Source organism: Rosa rugosa, chromosome 7, assembly GCF_958449725.1.
Source record: "Rosa rugosa chromosome 7, drRosRugo1.1, whole genome shotgun sequence".
NCBI classification, from domain to species: domain Eukaryota; kingdom Viridiplantae; phylum Streptophyta; class Magnoliopsida; order Rosales; family Rosaceae; genus Rosa; species Rosa rugosa.
Genome location: NC_084826.1, coordinates 9,791,426 through 9,813,151, shown reverse-complemented (window position 1 = coordinate 9,813,151; position 21,726 = coordinate 9,791,426). Strand labels below are relative to the sequence as shown.

The 21,726-nt window shown below is 39.4% G+C and overlaps 3 protein-coding genes and 2 long non-coding RNA genes across 6 annotated transcripts; 2 read left to right on the top strand and 3 right to left on the bottom strand.

Annotated features, from left to right (window-relative positions):
* The first annotated feature begins 197 nt into the window (after nt 1–197).
* Nucleotides 198–1,410, top strand: LOC133720137 (uncharacterized). The gene is made up of 4 exons (XR_009851708.1): nt 198–533; nt 619–718; nt 896–928; nt 1,114–1,410. It is a non-coding gene; the product is annotated as an uncharacterized LOC133720137 (long non-coding RNA).
* Nucleotides 1,411–8,568: 7,158 nt separating this feature from the next.
* Nucleotides 8,569–9,186, bottom strand: LOC133722793 (uncharacterized). The gene has a single exon (XM_062149660.1). It carries the CDS (start codon nt 9,184–9,186, stop codon nt 8,569–8,571), a length of 618 nt encoding a protein of 205 aa, XP_062005644.1.
* Nucleotides 9,187–9,201: 15 nt separating this feature from the next.
* Nucleotides 9,202–9,723, bottom strand: LOC133722792 (uncharacterized). The gene has a single exon (XM_062149659.1). The coding sequence runs from the start codon at nt 9,721–9,723 to the stop codon at nt 9,202–9,204; it is 522 nt and encodes a 173-aa protein (XP_062005643.1).
* A 1,664-nt stretch (nt 9,724–11,387) lies between these two features.
* On the bottom strand, nt 11,388–14,678 carry LOC133723985 (7-deoxyloganetic acid glucosyltransferase-like). Its single transcript, XM_062150854.1, has 3 exons — nt 14,326–14,678; nt 13,504–14,181; nt 11,388–13,223 (listed from the first exon to the last, which is right to left on the bottom strand). The coding sequence occupies exons 2-3, from the start codon at nt 14,024–14,026 to the stop codon at nt 12,289–12,291; spliced, it is 1,458 nt and encodes a 485-aa protein (XP_062006838.1). The 5' UTR covers nt 14,027–14,181; nt 14,326–14,678; the 3' UTR covers nt 11,388–12,288.
* Nucleotides 14,679–15,987: 1,309 nt separating this feature from the next.
* LOC133722208 (uncharacterized) lies at nt 15,988–18,269 on the top strand. Of its 2 annotated transcripts, XR_009852543.1 has the most exons (5): nt 15,988–16,495; nt 16,633–16,720; nt 16,822–16,920; nt 17,411–17,488; nt 18,002–18,269. It is a non-coding gene; the product is annotated as an uncharacterized LOC133722208 (long non-coding RNA). The 2 variants fall into 2 exon arrangements; XR_009852542.1 differs by having other exon boundaries at nt 15,988–16,720.
* Nucleotides 18,270–21,726: the final 3,457 nt, after the last annotated feature.

Sequence of the window (21,726 nt, the reverse complement as noted above, 5' to 3'; positions counted from 1 at the left end):
CGCTTTCTGCTAGTCTTCTTCTCCCACCATCCTATTGACCAGAATTGCACAATGGCCTGTATGCCCTTCACATGTGCAGATTCTTCAAATAATGGATCTGTCTCTGAAGCTACTACTCAGGTATGTATACTTCACAATAGTAGATTTTACATGAAAATGACATGAAATTGAAGCGTAATACTTTTGCGAGTAATGAAACTGCTTTGTATAAACAAAGATATTTTTCTGGGTAGTGTGAAGTAGCAATAATTGAAAATGTGTGCAGGTTTCCTTTTCAGAACTTATTACTCATAAAGTTAATTATAATGTGATCTGTATTATCTGCATTTATACTTTATAAAACATATAAAGCATCTCTGTGAACTCTAATATACATGCATCAACTGTAACTCAAAATTGAATGAATCTTCATTTTGGCTCTCAATGAGATGCTTCTAAACCTATTAGTTTGTGAATGTTCATAAATCTCAGTACTATCAGCAAGAAGCTGCCAAACTGCGTGCCCAGATAACCACTTTGTAGAACAGTAACAGGTAACCTCAGAGAGACTAGGTCAACCCTATATATATAACAAAATAATTTCACCTTGGCAGATATTGACATGCTGTTGATATCCAGGGGTTATATGGCTGAGGGTTTGAGCAATATGTCTATCAAGGAGCTCAAGGGCGTGGAGACCAAACTTGAGAAAGCAATTAGCAGAATTAGATCCAAGAAGGTATCTCTTCCATCTGAGTATTTGATATTCTTTGTGATCTCTCTCTCTCTCTCTCTCTCTCTCTCTCTCTCTCTCTCTCTCTCTCTCTCTCTCTCTCTCTCTCTCTCTCTCTCTCTCTCTCTTTCTGATTTTTTTCTTTGATTTGTTGTAACTTTGTTTCGTCTTCTCTTTTCTCAGGATTGGAAGACATGTTCTCTTAAAGAAAAGCAGGTAAACTGCTTGTTTTTGCAATAAATAGAGAAGCCATAACTAATTGATAAGAAGCTGTAGGATTTATATTTTATGATGCTTTTGTTTAAAATTTAGTTTTGTCCACTTTGCAAGATTAAAATTGACTGCTTTGTACGTAAAATTCATCTTTGCTTTGTAAGTAACATTGAAATTCATCGTTTCAGTTACTCAAAGCTTAGTTGTGCATAAAAATAGAAGGGCAAAGGAGGCATGGTGAAAAAGAAAAGGAGAGAGCTGCTGACCAATTGCATCAAGGTGGGGAAGATGATGAAAGCCTGGGAGAACATCTCATTTCATCTTCTCATACGATAAAAATTCTGCAAAAAGTGAGAATTGTGATGTTTTTGTGCAAAGGAGCAATTTTATGAAAATTAATTTGTTTTCTGGATGTGTTAGTGTGCACAACCAAGTAGCTAAAACTTTAAACTTGCAGCTTCATGATCTCAGTAAAAAGTTTATTGTCATTAATTTATGTGTGTTTACATTTGGTATAGTCTAGTTATATTAGTATTGGATATGACTTGTAGTTGTGCAGATCCATCATTTAGTTCAGGCGCTGCACTTTTTTTGTTTGATTTTCTTTGTTTTGTTTTTGGGTTAATTAAATATTAACTTGCATGTTTACCCAATGATTGTGACTTATATGTTGGTTTATACAGTTCTAGTGGGCGGTAAAGACTCGGAAATCATATAGGCAACAGCGACGCATTGAAGTGGCTGATTATATACAGACTTTGGTATAGAATTTTGACTACTAAAATTAATAATTTTCAGTAAGGCTAGTTTTTTGCTTTGAGGCAAAGTTTGTTGATAAAACTGATTGTAGCTTGTTATTCATATGTTTATAGGTTAGCCTTTGTAGGCTTGGAGTTTTATGTTGCATCATGAATTTAGAAAGAAAATTAATGGAATGTCCCATTTTTGGATGATGTGCTTGAGTTAAGATGTTGAGATATGTCAATTTTTTTCCAAGCAGCAGCTACAATTAAACTTTGCACATCATGCTCGTCAAAAGGAAGTGATGTATATAAATGTATAACAAAACAATAATGTCAAAGAAAACGATGTTAATTCAGAGATTAGAAATCAGTATCAAAATAAAAATTGATGTCTCATGATTATCAACATATCGAAATGTGACCCCAAAATCGATGTACACAAAATCAATGCACATCGATATCTAAACACCAAACCGTTATCTACTGTCAACGTAAAAATCAGCTGTTATAAAGTAAACCGATTTACCATGAAATATAGGACATCGGTTTTGAAAAATAGAAATGATGTCTACAAAACTACTAGACATCGTTTCAACCAACGAAAAGCGATGTTCCTAGTAACATAAAACATCATTCTTAATAGATTAACCGACGTTGCCTAAAGGCACATACATCGTTCTCAGGAGAATAAGGCGGCAAGATGCACGTAAAGTTGGACACGAACAAACAAAATTTTTTGGAGACCGATGTCTACGAGAGTATTAGACATCATTTCTGAAATTGTAATCGATTTAAATGTTCACTTAGGTATTGTTCGAGATATACTTTATTAAGCATAAAATGTGAAAATATGAAGAATTAAATATAGTTAACATATAAGATTATGATGATTATAATGATTATACATCGATTTGTATTTTAGAATCGATGTTGGTTGTTATCTGGGACATCGGTTAAAAACGCGCTTATACTGATGTCTGCATCTTTTACATCAGCCACTAAGAGATCGGTCAGAATTTAGTTTTACATCGGTTCTGGACTGATGTAAATGAACAGAATTCTAGTAGTGTCGGGAGCCGACGGTAGTGCCGCGACCACAACGGTTACAGAACCAGCCAAGCAAGGGTAACGCCCTAGCAACCCAGCCAAGCTAAAGTCACGCTTTAGCAAGTTCTCAACACTTCCCAGTGGTTCTCGCTCTGCTCGATCTACAACATCGAGTATCGATTGTGTTAACAAGAAGAAACTTCAGCAAAGTCCTCACCACGAGGCATAAAGAATCCCACGACGAGGTTGGTGCTCTCCTCGTCTACAATCGCTTGATAGAAGTCAGGTCAAGGGACACCCCCGACGACCGCACCCGAACGGTGCTGGCACGCCCGCGCAGAAAAGAGACTGTTGACCAGCTGCAACAAAATTGGAGCCAAACACCCTCTATTGTTGATTGTCAAATTTGTGGCAAAAGATGGCACATTGCTTCTGATTGTCATTAGAGATCCAACAACTCTTTTCACTGTGCTGCTCCTCCACCTACATTCACTGCCATGAATTTGTGCTAACCCCCACTGAGATTGAGGGGAGGTGTTAACGAGTATGCTGCTTCGAGGTGTTCAAGGTGATGTGGCATGGTTGTTATAGTGACAGGCTGTAATAGTTTGTTAGAGTTTGCTTAGTGATAAAGGATTTGGTTTTGGTATAAATATTATCAGGTTGTAATGCTTTATTAAGGCTGGTAATAACAATAGCGAAACTCTGCTAAAAATTTCCTCTCAAATTCTTTGTTCTTATTCATTGAAGCCATAGCTAGCTACAGAGCTTGATTTCTCAATCATGGCTGCCATGTTATCAATAATCACGAGACGTCCCAATTTGAGAATGTAAGAGGCAGTGGAGAGGGCCGAGAGTGTAGATTTTGGGAAACATGTTGATCGACCATACGAGAGAGACATGGAGCATCAAGTTCAAAAACAGTGTCGGGGATATATAAGAGCTGAAGCTCGTTTTTGTGTTTGGGTTAGGTTGATGGCAAATTGAAGGCCAGGGTGGTTTGATTGTTTTACACTTTTACTCTAGAAAAACCTGGTAAATCAATACGTTGCTAGAGACCTTATATTCCGGGGACGCTAGTGATTTCCACATTCATGTCGTCATCTATTGAAGAAAAAAATGTTATATCATAACTTCATAAGGTAAAACTCTACGAAGGTTATTAGAATTTAGAAGTTGTGCTTTTTGCCTATGTTCATTACCATATAATATTACCTAATACCTATACTACACGTCCTCTGCAGCATTTTTATGCATACGAGTTAAGCTTAACTGTGACATTAACTTGTTGTGGTACAGTAGATTCGTATGGCAATTATATGCTCACCTTAGAAAGGAAGCTGGCTTTGTTCGATGAGGTTGGGGGGACAAAGAAAAGTCCACATGTAACGAGCACTAGGAACATTATAACTAATTATGGGCAACCCAGCTCTTCTGCAACATCAAAGGCAAAAGTCACAAGTCCATCTGTTATAATACATGTCGGCGGCGGCAACGCAACACCGTCAGCCTTAAGCGATGACTGGAGCAGCTCCTTAAAATTTTAATATATCCACGACTTCAATGCGATCAAAAACTCACTGCCCAAAGTACGCGGGTGGTCGTCGGAAAGACCGTCCGAGATGGACTCGAAATGGAGGGTGGGGAAGTGAGTCGAGAGGGCACGGAGGTTCGCAAAGCGGTTGTGGTTGTGACGGGTGTTGACGAAGGTGACGTGAAGGCCTGCATGGCAGAGAAGCTCTGGTGAGCATAGCAAGGGTTTGATGTGGCCTTTGTAGGGGAAATGGAAAGATCACTTCATGAGAATGAGATTTCTCCAACTCTGTGAGGATTTGTTAATTGTAATTTTCTAGGTACAAATGCTCAGAGAAGGAGGGCATTATATATTTATATAGTCGCTTTAGGCTAGAGATGTTCCCCTAGTCAGCAGCTGACCAGGGGAACGGGACCGCGCTTTAGGCTTAGCTTTTTGTCTTTTTTCTTTTGGTCATGTCTATCGTAATCAATTCTTCGACCTCTCGTCGTACGTAAACTCCAAAACCATGGATTAGATGATTATTTTAGACACTAATCCTAAACATTACATGCACTGATGCCACTAATTAAGTTTGGGTTACATGTACATAGCCAGGCTTGATTAATCAAATTGTTGTCGCTTTCGAAAGCCTTGAATGCAATTAGAGATTCTTGATGCGTAATATGTATGTTGATCCAATAATAGTGTTGTCAAATACGCTCCTTGATCCATCTTAGAGTAAGTTCACCCGTTGGGTCAGGGTTATTGGGTCAAGATACGTACTGTTTGCTGCCACTAAACGTCTGTTTCCACCCCTTGTGCCTGGGTCACTAGGTCCTTACCTAAAATCGGATTTTGGCTAACATATTTTCAAAACTTGCACAATTGAATGTCTTCGGAAGCCACCCATCTCGACTCAGATTCAACACTTTGATTTACACCTTGTTCGACTATATTGGAATCAAAAAATTTATGAAGATGAAGGCTAGGAAGAAAAACTTTGTATAGCTATGAAAGATAATGTTTTTGGTGTGAGAGGTAAAATAAATTGTAGGTATTTATTGGGTAATTTTTAGAATTTTTTGTTATCGTTTATTATCGTTTCACACACACATAGATATTAATTCCAAAACCGTTGGATCTTCTCATTAATTTCAAACCAACGGTCCAGATTTAATGACCATTGGTTTCAAATTTTGAAACCGCCAACGGCTCTCTTTTACGTGCACGCCTGTTGTCTCCATTATTGTCGCTACGTGACAAAATACCGTCCAGCAAACGCTAGCATTATTTAGACGCTAAAAGACGAAAAATAATGGACACACGCGAGGTTCTCGCGTTTCTCTCTCCACAAAATTGCCTGACGTCAGCCACATCTGAGCTTGGGCCAAGTTGGCAACCCGCTTCTTTGGGTCACTTTGTTGGTCAAGAATTTGACCTGGGTCACCTTGGAAGAGACTGTCTTCTTTTTCGCCGGTGGAAGAGGTCAAAGGGTCCAAAGCAAGTTCCAATGTTTCATACGGCTGAACTTGTCTCTTAAGACTCTTAGAGCAAGTCCACCGGTGTTGGATTGCCCGGGCAAAACGAAGGAATGTTGATGTGGTGACCGGGCTATGCAGAAAAATGGTTTCCACCGGCCCAAGCTTGACCGGGCAAGTCTTGCCCTTCCATGCCCAAAGCCATAAAAACGGGCAAGCCCGTGACTAATTCCATGACCCAGTCTGCCTAGCTGCCAGCTCGGCTCGAGGAACCCACATGGTTGACGTCACCCACTGACGCGCGGAGAGAGACGCGCCGAAAGACTGCGTGGAACGCACGGACGACGCAGAGCGAGCAGCAGTGCGTGTGGCGCAGTTTTTTGTCGCGTAGCGACAATTAATGGCGTTGCATGGAAGAGCAGCAATGCACGTGGCAACTAGCCGTTGGCTGCTTTGGGAATTTGAACCCAACGGTCAACAAATCTGGGCCGACCAAATCAACAGTAAAAATGGATCTGACGGCTAGGAATTAATATGAATGTAATTGTATGTTACGGTAAGAAAACGGGCAGAAAAAAATATGTAAAAAATTCTAAAAATCATACAAAAATTTCTCTATAAATACCTACAATTTTTTCTAACATCTCACACCCAAAATACTAGAGTTCATAGTTACACCTTCCTCCTCTTCATATAGCTCTCATCATCCATATTTTTCATTATCCACTATGGTCGAACAAATGGGAAACACACGTCCAGTGGCCGGACAAGAGGGAGATCAAAGTGAAGATGCCCAAGATAAAAGGAGATGGACGGATGAGGAAGATGTTCAATTGTGCAAGTCTTGGAAAGTTGTAAGCCAATGTCCGGCTGTGGGCACAAATCAGAAAAAAAAACGACTTATGGTTGCGCGTGAAGCGACACTTTGACGCAAATTGGCCCAAGAGCCGATCAAGCCAATCTTTGCAGGGAAGGTGGAAAATTTTGAAGGTTGAACTCTTTGAGTGGCATTGTGCATTAAGGCAAGCGAAAAAATGGTACAAGAGTGGTTCGAATGCGGTTGATGAGGTATGTATTTTTTGACAAATCATTTAATTTGTTGATACATTATAGTAAAATATTACATGATAAATAATGTATAATTATAATATCATTTTAATTGTAGTAATTGCTTTTTGTTACAATTAAGATAATTAGTTGATAAATAATGATGTAATTACAACGATGTTTATATTTGTACTTATTGATTTTTGTTGTAAAACGGTAAAAATACATTCTTATTAAAATTATGACCTTTATATTTTTTGATAAATCATTTAAGCACAGATACATTATAGTAAAATATGTCTTGATAAATAATGTAGTAATTATAATATCGTTTTAATTGTAGTAATTGTTTTTCTTTATAATTAATGTAATTAGTTGATAAATAATGATGTAATTACAACGATGTTTATATTTGTACTAATTGCATTTTTTATTAATTTTTTTAATTACGTAGCAAGATGAAGCACAGAAATTGTGGCATAACGGGATGAAGAAAAAGGGGAGGACCAAAAGACACCTGTTTCAGAGTTTTGATAGTTACGCTGTTGTGGAGGGCTTTGCACAATTTAAAGACATCCCTAGCCATACATCCGGATGAACATCAAATGTAGGAAGTCAACATATGCACACACAACCAATTGCTGAAAATTCCCCCATCAACTTGGACATGGATGTAGATGAGGTAATTGCAGGTGAAACTGCAGATCCTAATGTGAGGCCTCAAGGAAGGAAGGCTGCGAAAGAAGCAATCCGGAAAGCCAAGAAGGCAGCGAAAGAAGGAAGTCCTTACTCAAGCAGTCTCGAGAGTATAGCGAACAACCAAATAGAGGCAACGAAGGGCAAGAAAAAACTCGATGACGAATTCGCTCGAAGTCTCCAAGAGGAAGAGAAAAGAGCATGTATCCTCTTGCAAATCGAAATGCGAAAAGAGCAACTCCTATTTCAAGAAAGGCAAGATCGAATTAAAGAGATGGAAGAGCGTATTAAAGAGAGGGAAGAGCGTATTATGGAGATTGATACAAGTAAAATGACACCAAATAAAAAGCGTTATTGGTCAAGAAAACAAAAGAAGATAGCGGAGAAAGAAGATCTTGACGAGCAGTCGCCACCTTCTATGGGTGGATATTATCCGCAGCCCAATTTTGGTGGTGCATTCCCACAACCAAATTTTGGTGGTGCATACCCACAACCTCCTTACCCCGGTGCATACCCACAACCACCTTACCCCGATGCATTCCCACAACCTCCCTTAACCGTTGCATTCCCACAACCTCCCTTCCCCGGTGGATTCCCACAACCTCCCTTAACCGGTGGATTCCCACAACCCCCTTACCCCGGTGGATACTATCCGCAACCACCTTACCCCGGGGGATATCCTACACAACCACAATTTTCACCTTTCTCTACGGGTGAGTCCACCAACCCTAACCCTAATGATGAGCCTTCAAACACAAATTGGATTTCTAGAGAGGATGAGGATTATGATTTGAATAATTAGGTTATTATGCATGTTTGTTATTGTATTGTACTTTTTCCTAGTTTTTCATTTATGTAAGCGACAATTTAATGAAATAAAAGTTGTATTTGGAAATTCCACGTATTAAAGCACACACCTTATATTCAAATAAATAGCACATAATAAACATAATACGATGACAAATTTAGATCACATTGACATAAAAAACATAGACATTGGCCAAACTAAAATGACACCAACTTTCCAAAACATAATACAAGCCAAATTCAAAGCACACAAACATAACAAAACATAGATATTTCATAATTATTCCAAAAATATTTCATAATCTTGATCTAGATCTCCATGTTGCCTTGAACGTTCCAGAAATGCTCTATCAGATCTTCTTGAAGGTTTGAGTGACTGTTTGCACTTCTAATGGCATCGTATCGATCCATGAATCCGTTGAAGTAATAACCATCTCTACCAACAGGATCGAAGTCAGCACCAGTCGGTCCTTCCCAAACCTGGGCCAACCTGGGCCTCATATTGTTATCCTCTTCTTCATCGGACTCCAAATCCTCATCGCTGTCATCTGGTCTTTCATCCTCGATTATCATGTTGTGTAATATGATACAAGTCAGCATGATGAATCGAAGGTCTTCTCTTTCCCACATACGAGCCGCTCCTCGAACAATACTAAAGCGCGTCTGTAAAATGCCGAAACATCTCTCCACATCCTTCCTGTACCCCTCTTGAGCCTGGGAAAACTTCAGATCCTTGGGTCGTGTAGGCCTTGGAATTGATTTCACGAAAGTTGCCCATTGCGGATAGATACCATCAGCGAGATAGTAGCCTAAATTGTGAATCCTGTTATTCACTTGAAATTGGATTTGAGGGGCTCGACCGGCAGTCAGCTCGTCAAACAACGGGGACTTAGCAAGCACGTTGAGGTCGTTGCATGATCCAGACATTCCAAAGAAGGCATGTCATATCCATGTGTCATAAGAAGCGACTGCTTCGAGGATGATAGTGGGCACACGTTTTCGTCCGCTGTATTCTCCAGCCCAACCTGTTGGGCAATTCTTCCATTGCCAGTGCATGCAGTCGATGCTTCCAATCATCCCAGGAAAGCCTCTTCTCTCAGCTTTGGCGAGAAGTCTTCTGAGGTCGGCAGGATTAGGAGCCCGGAGGTATTCTGCCGAGTACAGAAAAACGATTCCTCTTGTAAATCGTTTCAGAGCGGCAATGGAGGTAGTTTTCGCCATCCGACAATACTCAGCACATTGATCTGCCCCGGCACCATAAGCAAGCATTCTTAAGGAACATGTCAGCTTCTGCTGGGGAAGTAGTCCGACTTTGCCTGCAGCATCTGATTTCTGGACAAAGTACGGGTCATAGTGACAAAGGTCACTGGAAATGCGGTTGAACACATTGTGACTCATCCTGTACCTTGTCCGGAATACCTCTTCACTGAAAACTGGACGATCCACAAAGTAATCTTCCATCATGTTTTTCCCTCTTGATTCCCTAAATCGCTCCTCATTCGGTGCATGCCCCGGTTGAGAACCCCGTCGTCGTGATCCGGAGGAAGCTTCAGCGACTGCTGCTACCACAAGAGCATTAGTCGTACACAGCTCTTCAAGATCTTCATCTCAAGATTTTCGATACTTAGCCAACAATCTCTTCATTGAAATGAGGGAAGGAGAGGAAATGTGTTGGATCTAGAGAATATGAAAACGAATGAGATTTGTGAATATCAGCTTGTGAGGAATGGTGTGCTGCCTCTTGCTCAATTTATTTACAATTTTCACATAAAACGTGATCATACTTCGAGGACACGTGTCCACTCCTGGTTCGACGTAATCTGATCCGAAATTTTAGATAAGATTACATCAACAATAACCGCTAGATTGAATAGTATGCAAATGATCTGGTCCGTTCAAAAATTGTCGGTTGTGCCTTCACTCATTTCAAGGAAATTTGTCCGTTGCCTTCACTCATTTCAAGGAAATTTGTCCGTTGCCTTCACTCATTTCAAGATAAATCGTCGGTGGCTCATAATTCGTCCGTTGTACTTTCACTTATTTCAAGATAAATTGTCGGTGGCTCATCATTTGTCCGTTGTGCTTTCACTCATTTCAAGATAAATTGTCGGTGGCTCATAATTTGTCCACCGAAAAATATTTTTCAAAAAAGTAAATTGCATAATTATGACATTAATTATCCATAAATATTCATTATTATCATTAAATATATTTTATTTTTAAAAAAAATTTCTAAAAAAACCCTATGAACAGTTTTAAAAATGAACAGTAGTACATTTAAACAGTGAATTACGTGAACAGTGAAAAAGTGAACAGTGTTGACCGGGCAAGAAAAACAACGGGTGCAAACCCATGTCCAGTGGCAGTGAATAGTAGCTTGACTGGTCGAATTCTTAACTTCTCGACTTTGCATTTTCTTGACTACGGGTGAACTTGCTCTTACCATTCAACTTCAAGACTAGGCAAGCATCAATAATAATACTTGTGTTGCAACAGTTTTAAACACTACTGAGAGTCTGAGATCCTTCGGTACATATTAGTATATTACAAATGTCCGCTGTTACACATCTTCCAATTTTATATAATCGAAGTACTTATTCAACATGTTTCAAATTAAGCAAAACATAATTAAACTGTACGTAAGTCTATAACTCATCAAATATCGATGATGCTCATGCTCTGCGTAAATACGCTACTCTAGGGTTTTCAAGTTTCAACTCATAAAGGACGTAATAGCTGCCCCGATTCATGTTCCAGTTTTCAGAAATAATATAATAAGAAGTATAGAACAGGTTCCAAACATTTGGCAATTTGACCGACATATAGTACAAAATGACATACAAAATGACGATATGAGCTAGCTTGAAGCACTACATTAATTTTATTTGGTTATTTATTTATTTTTAATACGTGCTTAAGTTTATGACGATATGAGCTAGCTTAAATGGTTTTGGTTAGAGGAGCATCAGAAGTGACACACGCAAGAACATTGCAACTTTAATTTGACACATTAATGAATGGTGGGTGCATGAGTGAAGATCTTTAGATAAGTTTAACTTTTCAAGCAAGTAGGACATGATTGTGACGTCCCAACTGAACTTCTTTTTTTTTTTTTTTTTTTTTGGCGATTAAACATCAAGAGGTGTTATTGAAACACAAAAAGATTACAGTGAGACAACAGCCTCCCAAAGGAAGCAACAACCAACAACAAGGCACAAAAAGGCCAAACTAAGAACAAAACAAACAAACAACAGCCACCAACTAACTGCAACCACCGACAAGAAGGACGAAGCAACCGAGCCACGGCAAAGAAGTCAGCAACCAAATCCAACCATGTCGAACGCGCAGGAGTGAGACCCATGCCGAATTCGATGCACCAAGCCATCAGATTTCCAAGGATCAAAGCCAACACCATCTCCACCACATCAAGCCAAATCTGCCAAGAACAAAGTAACCAGATAAACAACCGGATAAACCGGATGGAAGGATCGGGTGAGATCCGGTAAGGGATCAAAGAACCAGGCACCACAGGGTACACAGGATCTTGTAGCATCACCCAGTGCGATAGGAGGTAAACCCCACTTTGAAAGCTCCGAAGAGCGAGAGAACCGATCTTGGCAGAAGAAAGACGAACGAGGGGAAGAGGATGAAGACAGAAGAAACTGGAAAAAGGAAGATTGGGAACAACAAGAACCAAACAGGGCCAAAACGGAGACAAACTCCGAGTAAAACCGCCCAGAACAACAAACGGAAAGAAAACAGAAATTAAAAAGCCGAGCATAGATACATAAAGCCTCACGAAGAGGGAAAATTGATTGTCAGTACCTCCCCCGACTTTCAAGCCAAAGATCCAGATCAGAATGATCTAGATCTGGCAAGAAAGGGGGGAGAAGGAGGAGTAAAAGAAGCGGTGGGTTGGTTTAGAGAGAAGTGAGAGTTTCTCTCACTAGAAAAGTAGAAAGAGGTAGAGATCCCAACTGAACTTCTTGCATATACAAGTATGAAACTGTGAATCTTATACACATCAAATCATAAATTTCTTAAGTATTGAATAAGTTTCTCTAGGTTATGATATGAAGAGCCACTTTCACTCACAGAAGTTTGCGCCAATTTTGCAATTTGATCAACCGACCTTGAAATCATATCTCTTTCTTTACCTTCCATTAAGGTTTTGATCATCTTCTCGATCGTCGATCTATCACATGTGTCCTTCATATCAACCCCAATCTTCCAAACCTCTCCAACCCATCTACTATTCACCTGTTGGTCGGCTAGTTGGGGCCAGCAAAGCATTGGGACTCCGGCCCAAATTGCCTCCAGTGTTGAATTCCACCCGCTATGGGTCAAAAACCCAACCACAGCTTTATGGGCCAGGACCTCTTCTTGCGGGGCCCAATCCACTATAAACCCCCGTTCTTTTGTACCTATCTCCAACTCTGCCGGGGTCAGGTGACTTGCGTGCTCTCCTGCGCTACTCCGTAGCAAATCTGAGCGGATGACCCATAGAAAAGGGGACGCACTATTAACCAATCCGTGCCAAAACTCTAGTAATTGAGCACGTGTTAGTTTCACTACACTTCCGAAGCTCACGAAAATAACAGACCCAACCCTCTGGGAGTCCAGCCACATCATGCAACCACGGTCTTCTTGGCGCAAAGAGGCGGCGGCGGAGGATGAGGAAGCTAGGTTGTCGTCCACGAAACGGGATTTGAGGAGAGCATGCAATGGTCCGACGGTGTAAATATTTGAAAATCGAGAGGCAATGTGGGAGAGAACTGAGGACTCGAGGTCGTCGAAGGTGTTAATAATGATACTGGAAGCTCGAGTTATGGATTTGGCCTCTTCCATGTAAAACTGGATAACCGGGTGCTCGATTGGTAATCTGCAAATACTCGGTAGGTCCCTTCGTCGTAAAAGGCATTCCATCCCAAGAATGCCTCTCACCGTCATAGCCATATCTTCATCTGTTCAAAGTAATTAAAAACATGCATTTTTTTCATTAGTGCAATCAATATAAAACTAATTAGAAACATGAAAATTGAATCTAATCAAATTTAATATTTGTGACAAATTTTCTTTTCAAATACCATCTAACTCTAGGAGCAAATGTACTAAGGGAACGAATTTATCTAAAATTAGCAATTATCAATTCACTATTTATCTAAAATTGATGATCATAACCGAGATAGGATAAAAACAAGGAAACGAATCAATCATTGGCCAGTATGGCAGGCAGTTACTGACCTCCAAAAGGCAGCTGAGCTTCTTCAATTAGCTTGGGGATGCATGAGTCACACCAGAAGCTGCAAGCGCTGGTGGTGCGGAAGGCAATCACGGGAATTCCGACCTCCTCCGCCGCTTCAATTGCGAAACACATGAGCCAGTCCGTTATCACACAGCCCAAAGGAGGCAGCTGAGCTGCAGAGCCGACGTCGATTTTGCTTGTGAGGGAGACCAGGAGTTGATGCAGGAGTGGCGCCGTTTTGGACCTCAAGGACGTGACTATGTCCATGAAATTAGAGGAAAGGGAGCGTGGATTATCGGAGGGGAGGCCGTCGGAGATGGAGTGGAAGTGGAGAGTAGGGAATCGGGCGGAGAGGGCTTGGCGTTGGGTGAGCTGGCGGTGGTTGTGCTCGGTGTTGAGGAAGGTGACGTGGATGCCGGCGTGGCAGAGAAGCTGCGCCAAGGCTAGCATGGGCTTGATGTGGCCTTGTGCTGGGAAGGGCAGTAGTAGCACGTGTGGCTGGAGCTCCATATGCGTCTCCATGAGAGAAAGCCTAGCTTCCGATACAGAGTACAGACTAGTAAATGAGCCCGTGCTTTGCTGCGGGTTTTTTTGTGACTAATCGGAAAGGGGTCATCTGTTTTCAGGTATTCTTCCAATAAGTCGTAGTTCGGTATTGAAATTTCAGCCTCTAGCTCCTGCATCAAGGTGAAGAAAGTAACAAATAAACTTTCAACTTTTAACTCGTATCATATTACAGATGCTAGCTAGAATGATCTCAGATTCTCAAGGAAAGTGTTTATTTGAGCAAATTCTGTTACTGCAATCATTACTTAAATTACCTAAAACCTGGTGAGCGGTGAGCCTTTTCGAAGGACCTTTACAGAGCATTCCTCGATTCAGCTTTCGAGATCGAATTGTATGTTGTAGGGCAGTAGAGACGGCATCAAGATGGTTAATTGCTTTGTCCTAACAATGGTGGGTATGGTGGATAGGGTTATATCTATCATCTGATGCATGCAAACTCACCACTAATATGAATTGTCAGGCTCTCTGGGCTTTGTCTTTTGGAGGTGGAAGAAGAGTCGGTGGAGTGGAGCCGTAAACTGATGGAATGAAAAACCAGAAATTAGGTGGAAGAAGAGTCTGACTAGTGGATATATTACAACTGAACGAGAAGCATTTAGTTGAGATTGGTTGGCATAGGGAAGCTGCACCTAGCTGTTGTCTTGCACTCTTACATGCAAAAGTTCCAGCCCTCTGGAGTCCGGACTGCAATTTGTTAGGCTTTTTTTGGCAGAGGACAAAAGGACAACTTAATTACTTTTATTTTTTTAAAATTTAATTTATTATAACCTTGTAAAAAATTATAATAAACGGATTTATTAAATTATACTAAAATGTTTAGCTTCTGTTTTTTTTTTACACTAATGTTGAGCAATTTATGATGAAAGAAATGTGTAATTTTTATAATAAGAAAAAATAAGTAATCATTTTAAGTATTATCTTATTTTAATTAAAACTAGCATGATCCCACACACTGTGAGAGAACTTTTTCAAAAAAAAAAAAAAAATTCAAAAAGTGTGGAGACGTAGTTAAAACTTGAAAGTAGTGGGAACTGATAGAAACTCACGTTTTATGCCACTTTTATTTATTTATTTATTTTTATTATTTTGGTTTCCAAATTGACTTTAGTATCTTTATTGATTTTTTTTTGTTCCAAAGTATTTTAATATTTGAGGGGTAAATCGGTAAAAAAAATCAGTTATGGAGAGCGAACTCTTCTCTCTTAATAATAGTATAGATAAGTAAGCATTTTAATTTTATTAAGTAATCGAGTAATCGATAGATTTTAAATTATTCATGTATTTACTAATGTTAAATCTATTGATTTTCAATAATTTTTGATTGCATAAAATCCTTATATATACATATTAATGTTGTCTACCATGTTTATTGATTATAGGGAAAAATATGCCTTCCAAAATGAATATGGTGGAGGAATTAGAATTTCGCAAATTTGACCATTAGATGTGATTCAGACGGGGAAATATGGCTATGCTGAAAATTTTAAATGTTTTTGTCATCGTTTCAGTCTCAATCCACGAAATCAACCCTAAACTCTTTGTGAGCCCCAGAAATATTCAAGGAGCTAAAGTGAAACAGTTCGGTATTTGATCTGTAGCCTCGGTAATTCCTAAGGACCTTTGGGAATATTTTCTAAATTCTTCTTGAGGTGAAGGTTTTGATTTAAAGGTTTGATATTAAAGTTCGCTTCACGACGAGTTCGTGATAATTTTCTGGAAATTTTTGGATATGGGAGCTATTTATTACGAATTTCTGAAATTTAGAAAATTATTAAAGGAAAAGGAAAATGTTCCAATGCAATCTTGGCCGTCTGTGTCTTATTTGTTTAATCAGAGCTATTGAAAATCATTCAAGGAAAGACCATATATATAGCCAATAGCCTAGATTAGATCGACAATTCGAAAAAGTAGAGAGAAGCCCAGAGCTCTCGACCCGTTTACACGACCTGACGAACTGCGTAGTGATCGACCGGAACCTCTCCATTCGGCGACGATAGGGCGGCGCACCGGTACCATTCGGTTCGTCTTGACGACGCCGACGTGCCTCTTATCACGGATCGGCCATGCAAGGAGCGAGGAGAGAAAATCGAGGCTCGAAAGTTTCTAACTTTCTGGAGGTTCCGCAGCATTTTCCGGCGATCGTTTGTCGTACATGAGGTATGAAGTGTGACCTGCTCTTCGAGCTCTACATGTCCGTATAATTAGTTTTCGATTTCGGTTGGGTATTGACGGATTGATGATTTGTGTTTTTCGGTGTCGTCGGAGTTCACTGTTCACGGTGGCTTTCTTGTGTTTTTGGGTTCATTCCCGACAACAATTCTCGTCCTAGAACTGGAATTGGAGCTCGGTTATGTTCAATTCATGGAACGGTTTGGTTGGAGAGCTCGCTGGCGTTCGCTGCTGGGAATTCCAGTAGATAACAAGGTGAGCTATTTCTTCATGGAGAATTGAAATCAGTTTTGTGTTTATCTTCAAGTCTTCTGCCTGAAATTATTGGAATGGAAGTTAGTTAATTGAAGTGCTATGTATTGGCTTGTTATGTGCCGGGTAAAATTGTGGAGGAGTGAGCAAAGGAAGGGTTTTTCCCAGCTACTGTGTTCTTCGTCAAAGGAGTGAACCCCATCTGTTTTAGTCTTGTTTGGAGTCGAGGTTAGTTGGGCTCTCCTTTGATGATATTGAAACATGAAAATTTGGTTAATCACCTGATGATTAGAACTTGGTTAAAATGATTCTTGTTTGTCTCTGTCAAGTTCATGAGTGGAAGGCCGCAAGAAGGGACTTTGTGGAGCTGGACCAAACTTGGGTGTGGAACTCTAGAATGAGAGTGGTTACTATGATTTTCACCGAAGGTAATGATATGAAAATAGATAAGAATTGCTGTGATATATATATATGTATTGCAGCTCCCTTTTGATTGTGATTTGATGTATGATGACTTTGGTATGAGAATAAGTCCAAAGGGGCACTTGGCTTGACGTTGAGTTGCCAAGAGAGGAATCTGTATAAAGCCAAAATGAAGGGGAAATTATTATTAATTGGGGAAGTGATAAGGGAATGAGGGATTATTGACCCCAATGAAAATATTATTGTGTAAACTGTATTGTTGTAAGTTCATAGTTGGAATTTAAGTTGGAATATATCGCAAATTGGTACGAGGATGCTAATATTCCTTTGGTCGTATTTTAATTTAGACTTGGGTGCGCTTAGTAAATTATGGGTTACGATTAATGAGTAAATCAGTGTCATTTGGAAATAATTAATTGGACTCGATAAGATTTACTGAGTGTCATTGATCGGAAAATGATTTTAACACTCAAATACTATTGTTGTCGCACTTAGGACTCTAGTTGCCCAAAACGGGAAAGGTGGGGGTGTTGGCCTAGAAAAGCAAATGGAGTCAAAGCTGCGATATTCCAGGTAGGGGATTCTGGACTCGCCTCATGTTAGTAACTTTTATGCATGTACTTTATAGAAATTATTGATGCATGAAAAAGTGTGTTTTCGATTCTTCTATGAGATATTGTTTGATGACCTGAGAGTGAGAGGAGCATAGCGACTTCCTTGGGTTTCGATCCCCTAAACCTCCGAAGGGGCTGTATGGACTGAAGAGTGTCTGACATCCTTTGAGGTGTGGCATTGCTTCTAGGTGATACGGCGTAAGTGTACACTCTCGCTACACCTTGCCGGTGTAAACGATATTAATCGTGGTAAGGTTGTAGTAGGCATAGCGATCGGTCATCAGGTCTGTTTCATTCTTCTGAGCCCTACTGTACTTTTATAAACGAACTACGGTTTGTGGTTTCGAGCATCTTTATCTATATGCATTGTTTTCTCACTTACTTTGCCGGCACCATTGTTTAAATTGTTTTTACACCTAGCTGGGGTAGAGTCTTATTGAGCAGCGAGGACGAAAGCTCATCCCTACAACAGTTTATGGATGCAGGTACTATGTATGAAGACGGGATAGCTGGACGACGCTGGGTGTGGCTTAGTTACATTATATTTCAAATTATGTCATCGACGGAGTTAGATCCGCATGACAGGTTTTCTTGTTTCCTTTACTCACTCACAATTCGTTTATCGAGTTTGTAATTGTTCACAAAGTACCCCTCTTGTAAATCTTTCGGATGGTGATCTTGAACCGGACTAATATTCGATAATTGTTTTGAAATGACTTGTATTTGTTTTCTTTAAAGGATTTCCGATGGTTTTATAGTTTTCACCTCACTTAAACAACTGCTTCCGTGCTCAAGTTTTCCTAATGTATTTACTAAAGCATTTTTTTTTTAACTTCCTTGTGTTGCCTTGTGGGTTCTTAGGACTTGAGTTAAGTATCTTAGCTTAGGTTCTAAGGGCACGCGGCACTGTAACGTACTCGATTTGATGAGGTGCAAATCGGGGCATTACACTCTCAATACCCATCAATCTAAAACACTCGTAACCACTCCCTCCCAACTTTTTTTCTCGATCAGTAAGCACTCACACTCTAGAGGGGACAAGGTGTATGAACTCAGAACTCATGTAAAAAATTCGGGACGTTTATCTCCCCATGATTCGGCTGCTTTTAGGGAAGCATGAGCGTATATTGGGTTGACGTCTTTGACCAATATGCATAAGACGACTGATTGAGATAATTTTTTTACACAGTATCTATTAATATGCGTTAAATATATAAGTAATGTCAAATCTATCAATTTTCAATTTTGATCATTTAGGTAACACACAATCTTTATATGGTACTAATATTGTTTAGCATGTTTATTGGTTGTACAAAAAAGTATACATTCCAAAATGAATAAGGTGGATGAAATAGAATTTGAAAAATTTGACCTTTGGATGTGATCAAGGCAGAGAAATATGGCTATGGTAAAAAAAAATTACATATTTTCGTTGTCGTTTTGTCCTCGATCCACGTGGTCAATTCTAAACTCTAAATACCCATCAAACTAAAACGCTCATAACCACTCCCTCGCAACTTTTTTTCTCGATTAGTCAACGCTCACACTCTAGAGGGGACAAGGTATATGAACCCATGTAAAAAATTCGGGACTTTATCTCCCCATGATTCGGCTCCCCTTAAGGAAGCATGAGCATATATTGGATTGACCTCTTATGAAAATAACTGCTGACCGAGTTAATTTTTTTACGTGATACATATTAATACGTGTTAAATATATAGATAATGCCAAATCTATCGATTTTTAATTTTGATCATTTGGGTCGCACAAAATCTTTATATGCCTACTAATATTACTAAGAGAGCTTTACATCAATGGCATAAAGGAAGTTGCCACTCAAACTAGAAATGGAATATGAAGTCGTTTGAGATCACCCTTGGAAGGTCGCCTGGGTACGTAGGAGAGGAGGAGCAGGTATTAAGTGTATCATAGAAGGACCAGCTGCCTCACCATGTTGAAGGCTTGAAAAAGAAAGTTATAGAGCCCATGCTTTCGATGATTCCTATTAATTAACTTGATCGATATCCTAGCTTAATGATTTATGATAATTAAAGTTTTCCAAAGAAGGCATGATTTGCAAGACACAACTAAATTGGATTCCAATCAAGCTGAAGATAGAGAGTATCTCTGGAGAGGTTTAGATGGAGCTGGGACTCATGAGTTATCAGGTGGTTGATGCAATTGCGTCTGAAAGAAAGAGAATGAGGGGATATAAAGAGCTAGGGTTCAAGTTATAGATTGGATATAAAAAGACGGATTTTTAAATTCAAAGCAAAATGAAGATTTGCAGTCAAAGATGCGGACGCGAGGCAAAATCCATGCCAAATGTTTTTGTACGCTGCAAACTCTGCTCTCATGCATACTCACTACTAGCAAAATGAGCAATACACACAGATTTTATACATACTGACTTTCACACTGATAAAAAATCAGTGGGTTTTAGTTTGTAGATACAAATATCCGTGTGAACTAAAACTGGGTCCCATATACACACATGCTCACACTATCACTCACTGAAATCAGTGTAGCTAGACTTTCTCACAGATATCTGTATGTACCAAATATCTAACATATACTGATATCCGTGTGAACTAAAACTAGGTCCCATATACACACATGCTCACTCTATCACTGACTGAAATCAGTGTGGCTAGACTTTCTCACAGATATCTGTATGTACCAAATATCTAACATATACTGATATCCGTGTGAACTAAAACTAGGTCCTATATAAACACATGCTCACTCTATCACTCACTGAAATCAGTGTGGATAGACTTTCTCACAGATATCTGTATGTACCAAATATCTAACATATACTGATATCCGTGTGAACTAAAAACTGGGTCCCATATAAACACATACTCACTCTATCACTCACTGAAATCAGTGTGGCTAGACTTTCTTACAGATGTCTGTATGTACTAAATATTTAACCTAAACTGATATCTGTGAAAATGATTTTACACAAATATTCGTCACTATTAAAAAATTATAATTTTTAAAATAATTTTTCATTTACACGGCCATCTGTAACAATTGATTTTTCACACTGTTGTCAGTATGAATGTGACGGTGATAGTAATACCAGTATGAAGTTTCACTCAGTTTTTTTGTAGCAAGTGCTACTTTTCCCACAAACATTTGTGGCAATATTTGTTTAAGAGATGGTTCTGACAAAAAAAAAATAATTGCATCTCACACACAGATATCAGTGTGAATTGAGAATTAAAACGAATAGAAACAAATCGCGCGCACAGATATGCGTTTGCATTATTGTTGTTGATTCCCACAGCTATCAGTGTGAAACCTAATAATAATTGTTAATTACCCCTAAAGCTGGTCATTAATAATTACCACACACTATTAAAATTGCATTATGTATTAATTTATAATAGAATTGTTATAAAATGTGCCATGGCTGACAGATATTATGAATCTTTGTATTAATTTAATAAGTAGAGGTTGCAACAACCACTACTTCTGCTCTCTCAGTTTCTCACTTCTTCCTCTTAAGTTTGAAACTTTGAGTCTTTATCTTTTCTATAGGGTTTTCGTTTTTCTCACTATGGCCTCTACCGAGATCGAGTTTCGTTACTTCGTCGGAGGGATGGCCTGCGCCACCGACAACGATGCGCTCGAAAGGGCCTTCACTCCTTTTGCCGAGATCATCGAATCGAAGGTCTGTTAGTCGCAGAGATAAGATGGATCTGATCTGTTCTCTCATCTCTGTGATCTGTGTTTCTATGTTACTTGATCTATAATACTACTCCCTCTGTTACTATATGTCACTGTGATTCTTGTGTTTTACTATCTCAAAATCGGGTAGTTCATCTTCATCTTTCTAGATTGAAGATCGATCGGTTCCTTTATTATTTCTTTTTGTTTTGATCTGTTTTGTGATTCTGATTTGTGTTTATGCTCAGATCTGATTCGATTTTGGTTTGTTTGTTTTTCAGATCATCAATGACCGTGAGACCGGAAAGGAAGGGGTTTCGGATTCGTCACCTTCAACAACATAAAGGTAGCAGCCGGGGAGGCGGTGGTTACGGTGGCCGTTGTGAAGGCGGAGGTGGTGGCGTGAGGGTAGAGGCAGTGATACAGCCGCGGGGGTGGTAGCTATGGAAGCGGTGGTGGCCGAGACTGTGAATCTGAAAATTATGACTAAAAATACATTTGACTCAGGAAATTATTATC

Bases quoted from the DNA above. Each gene is read 5' to 3' on its own strand.
- LOC133723985 (XM_062150854.1), bottom strand. From the start codon at position 14,026: ATGGAGACGCATATGGAGCTCCAGCCACACGTGCTACTACTGCCCTTC. The intron at 13,224-13,503 runs GTCAGTAACTGC...TACTTTGAACAG, and splicing joins AGCTCAGCTGCCTTTTGGAG to ATGAAGATATGGCTATGACG.
- LOC133722792 (XM_062149659.1), bottom strand. From the start codon at position 9,723: ATGATGGAAGATTACTTTGTGGATCGTCCAGTTTTCAGTGAAGAGGTA.
- LOC133722793 (XM_062149660.1), bottom strand. From the start codon at position 9,186: ATGTCTGGATCATGCAACGACCTCAACGTGCTTGCTAAGTCCCCGTTG.